This window comes from Nanorana parkeri, unplaced genomic scaffold (assembly GCF_000935625.1).
Source record: "Nanorana parkeri isolate BGI_ZX_2015 unplaced genomic scaffold, ASM93562v1 scaffold3816, whole genome shotgun sequence".
In the NCBI taxonomy this organism is placed as follows: domain Eukaryota; kingdom Metazoa; phylum Chordata; class Amphibia; order Anura; family Dicroglossidae; genus Nanorana; species Nanorana parkeri.
The window spans coordinates 8,670-13,265 of NW_017310084.1; the positions used below are offsets into that span (position 1 = coordinate 8,670).

At 44.7% G+C, this 4,596-nt stretch overlaps 1 protein-coding gene across 1 annotated transcript in view; it reads left to right on the forward strand.

Annotated features, from left to right (window-relative positions):
* The window catches only part of LOC108803511 (beclin-1), a gene marked incomplete at its 5' end in the record, with an annotated part of 13,191 nt that extends 8,595 nt beyond the window's left edge, over positions 1–4,596 (forward strand). The window contains 2 exons of the mRNA XM_018575348.1: positions 90–235; positions 4,199–4,596. Of these exons, the coding sequence (XP_018430850.1) occupies positions 90–235; positions 4,199–4,367 (315 nt within the window). The remainder of the gene's footprint in view (positions 1–89; positions 236–4,198) is intronic.

Below are 4,596 nucleotides of genomic sequence, written 5' to 3' on the forward strand. Positions count from 1 at the left end.
AGGATTCCTATTCATGTATGGTCAGCTTTAGTTCTGTATTCCATCTCATGTAATGCATTCATTATCTGTCCATATTGTCTCTTCTTTACCAGGAGCTCCCCCTTTACTGTTCAGGAGGTTTAAGATTTTTCTGGGACAACAAATTTGACCACGCAATGGTGGCATTTCTGGACTGTGTGCAGCAGTTTAAGGAAGAAGTGGAAAGAGGGGATACTGGATTTTGTCTTCCATACCGGTCAGTAAATTGAAATGTGGCCGTATAGTAGGCTGTGCTCTATACACACTCATTATTTTTTGCACTATTTATTGTTTTTAACCCATATAATGGGAATGCGAGATCAGATCCATGGGGAGGTGTCCTAGAGAACGCTCTATACAGCAATGGATCAAAGGAGGTGTATCAGGGATATGTTTCCCCTTCATCAGGGCTAATGATAATAAAATATACCAATTACGTAAGACAAAGATTACAAAAGTTTAAAACCAGAAAGGAAGCAGAATATCTTTGTATGTAAAGCCCATATTTTGAAATAAAATAAATAGTAACCCTAATTGCTGCGTAATGATCAGAGGAGAATGTTAATAATTTGCATTTCTCACCGACAGCAACTCAAGTCTTTGCTCTCTTGCAGGTCCATCGCTGGTATCTGATAGGTTTGTGTGTTGGATAACATGTCCTCCACTTCATGCTGTGGTTCCACCTGCCAGCCCCCATGTCACTTTAGGGCACCCTACAGGACAACAGTGATTGAGCAGGTGGACCCACAAGGCAAAGTGGAGGTATTCCAGCGGGAAGGGGGAGAAGATTGGAGTCCCCTCCCGCAGAATGGTATTTGACTTTTAGCATTGGGATCGGGGGGGAAAAATACTTGTTGCCTACAGCTATACGACCCTGGAATATAGTCCATTGCCACAGCTATAGGTATATTGCACATACATGGGCAGTAATGTCCCTGAGAAAGTGGAGGGACCTTAATTGATCATTTCTTTCTCAACCATTAAGAGACAAAGGATACTGTTGGATTATATTTACATCTACAGGAGGACAGGACACTGGCAAAGAACTATTGGCAAGCCCAGAAGATCCCCTACTCCCAGCATGCCTCAGGGGTCTTAGGAGAATAGATTTCATTTCTTCAGCTCTACTGAAACAAATCGAACATTTTTACTAACCTCTGTCCTGCTGATTGGCATTGAAAACGCGCCATCCCTCTGCTGTTCATGCTTTGCAGGCACCACATGGAATGCTGATTTTCAATTTGTTTGTAATGGCCGCCTACCGTGACCTGGTCACCTCTGGACCGATCTTTACCAGCTGCCAGGGTTTGTGAGTAAAGTAATTGTCATTTGGGCTTAGTTGCATCACCCACCCGGGCTCCACATTTCTGCACATAGACACAGAGGTGACAGTCCCACTGCTTTGGGTGACCCCAGCTCATACTCTTCTAACAGTTCTGGTGTTGTCTATTTATTTGGAATCATCTGAGGGAACCAATGCCTGCAATCTGGATACCAGTGACTCCATAGATATAGGGTCTACACCATCAGAGTCTCTTTTTTATTTCCTCTACCATGTTGTTGGGGGCCTCTACTGCAGTCACTCAGGACTTGGACCTGATTTTCCCAAAGCCTTAGAACAGGCCTGGCTACCAGTCGCTCTGACCATCTGACATTAGAGTCTGATTCCGAGTCCCCAAAGTCTAATCTCTAAAGAGACCTGAGAAAGCCCCCCCGCCATAACCTCAGATACATCCCAGTTTTCTCTGCTAGTTTCTGCTCTCCTCTCGGTGTTGACTGTGTTCCTAATCTGCAAAGTGAGTTGGATCCCTCAAAGGGTTTCTCAACTGCTGGGGTAGACCCCTTTTTGATTAAGCAATGTGGAACCGATATCTGGAGCCTTACGATTTAGTTCTAATGTTCTTATTGCACAAATCTAAGCTTGTGTCCTGCATGGTTTTGATGTCTATACATATGCAAAGAAGACTCTGTTCATGGTGATGGGACGCTGATGCTGTATCCAAGGATTATCTAACTTGCTTGGCCTTCGGGATGGTAGTCATCTCTTTGGTCCTACAGGAGTGTACTTCTTACCCAGCACAGGAGGCCCAAGGAGAGGTTGACTGAGGCCCATCGTTCCCCCCTTGGGGTTAAGGAGTAGTCACAGTCTTCTGACAAAGCTCCAATAAAGTGTCTTGACGTTGGACAATATGCATCGGGCACACCCAAGGTTACCAGCCTGGGTTCTCGTGAGAGTGCCCCGCCTGTGAAAACATTTCTAGTACACTCATTGTAACCTGTTTTATATAATGATTGGCCTAATCCTGAAAGAATCTTTACTCCACCCAACCATTTTACTCAGCAATACTCTATCGAGGAGGGGTTCCTTCAAAAGTGGACTTTCCTCATAGCGGATCTGGCCATTCCTTGTCATAAAAAAACCCTCGCTGTCCCTGTAGAGGGCATTCTAGTGTTTAAACACTAAAACTCTTAAAGATCAAAGTCCTAAATTCCTTTTCAAGGTAATATTCTCCCTCGGTGGCCCTGCACTTCAGCCTGCCATTGCAGTTATGTCTTTCTGCAAGGCCTTGAGTGTTTGGTCCAAAGATATGTCAGAATCCTGGTTCTGTCCTCACAGATCCCTAACCCCTAACCCTCCAGCAATTGGTACTTATGCCTGTGACCCTTCTTTACTGTGTTGATGGGTTGGCAGATATTATTTGTGTAATATCCAGGAGTCGTCTCCTTTTGGCTCGCATGTGGAGGACCGTTCAGATCAAATTTTGGTCTATGTAACATTACTGCACCAAATGCCTCTTGCATATGACCTCTGGACACCTTTCTGCAGGATGACCCCAGGGGCAAGGGCACCCCTTTTGCACCAACAAAGAATGCTAAGCCTCATACTGGTAAAACTTCTATCTCAGAGTCTTAAAAAAAAGAGTTCTTTTAATTTCTCCCAGGCCTCCACATCCCAGGCTGAACCTAGGACTCTGTTCTATCCTGCACGCCCAAATCCGCCAGCAAGTCCTCCTCCCTGTGGCCACTTATTGCAGTGGAGGGACATCTGTTGGCCTTTGCAGTCACCTAGGTCCAACAAATGAGAGACATTTGGGTCTAGAATGTGGTTTCCGGGGGCTACAAACTAGAATTTCAAAGTCTATCTCCTCCCCACTTAAGGTTATCCAACCTGCCAATGTCCCTGCGAAGAAGTGTGGATCTCCCTGGTGCAGCTCTTTTCTCAAGGGGCCATAACCATTGTTGGTACCCCGCTTCTCGGCCTAGCTGTTGAAGCTTACGTCCTAAAGGATGGTGTCTTAACGGATTCAGTTATCCCTAAACTTTTATATGTTAGGAAATCGCAAAGACTTCATCGCACCTTTAAAAACGTATTTCTCATGGTGCAAGGCAAAGAAATTCCATCCCAGGAAATAGTCTGTGGGATGAATTCTGTCTTTTCTCTAGTCTAGCCTTGAGTATCACCAAGTGTCACATCTCAGACTGGTTGCCTCTCACTCCCTGGCTTTTGTACAGGGTGTCATCATTTTCCCTGTGGGATCCCAGCCTGGTTCTGTCGGTCTCCAGAAACTGTTATTTGAAGCTAACACGGACGTTCCCCTTGCTACTGTCGCTCACTAGGTTGAGTTGGTAGTGGAAGAGACTATACTGACCTTTCTCACCTGTTTGCCAGAGTCCAGTCTCCTGCTTATAACCCAAAGTACCTGAATCCCCCCTGTGTCCCTTAATGTACTCCAGGAAAAGCATTTTACAGGTAAGACAAGAATCCTAAAATAATTTTAAGATGTACTCGCTGTAAAAACCCTTTCCCCCATTGTAGGGCGCAAATGTCATTTCTCTGTTTTCTGTTCATGCTCTCAGTACTGATTGCTACTAACTGAGGCATGCTGGGTAGAGGAGAGGTTATCCTGGGCTGGCCTACATACAGTTTTTTTGTTTGCCAGTTTCCAATCCTGCTGTGGATGGCAATATATGATCTCTGTGTCCCTCAATAGACTCCAGGAAAAGGATTTTTAGTGTGAGTACAAGAATCCTATTTTTCCACTTAGTTGCTGGAAAACGTCTTTAGAAACATGCCAGTTACTTATGTTAATATATGATTGCGGTTGTTCTATCCATTCCAGACCCAAAATGACTCTCCAGCTAGTAACAAGATTCTTCTTTTTTTTTTATTTTCTGACAGAATGGATGTTGAAAAGGGCAAAATCGAAGACACTGGCTGCAGTGGAGGATCCTATTCCATCAAGACCCAATTCAACTCTGAGGAGCAGTGGACCAAGGCCCTGAAGTTTATGCTGACAAATCTGAAGTGGGGGCTTGCATGGGTTTCCTCACAGTTCTACAACAAGTGACCCAAGGGGAATGTTGCTTGGACTGCATCACATATGTTGTAATGATCTGCTAGCTGGAGAGCCGAGAAGGCATTCCTATAGTAACTGTATCTTATGCTAACCCTGTCATTGCCTGGGGCTGGCTCTTCCAGTTCCACAGGATGCTAAAGCAGCCTTTAACCTTTTAAATATTGCACTGATGTCAGCTTGGTATGGTGACCATTTTATGTCAAACAATGGTTTTTCCACA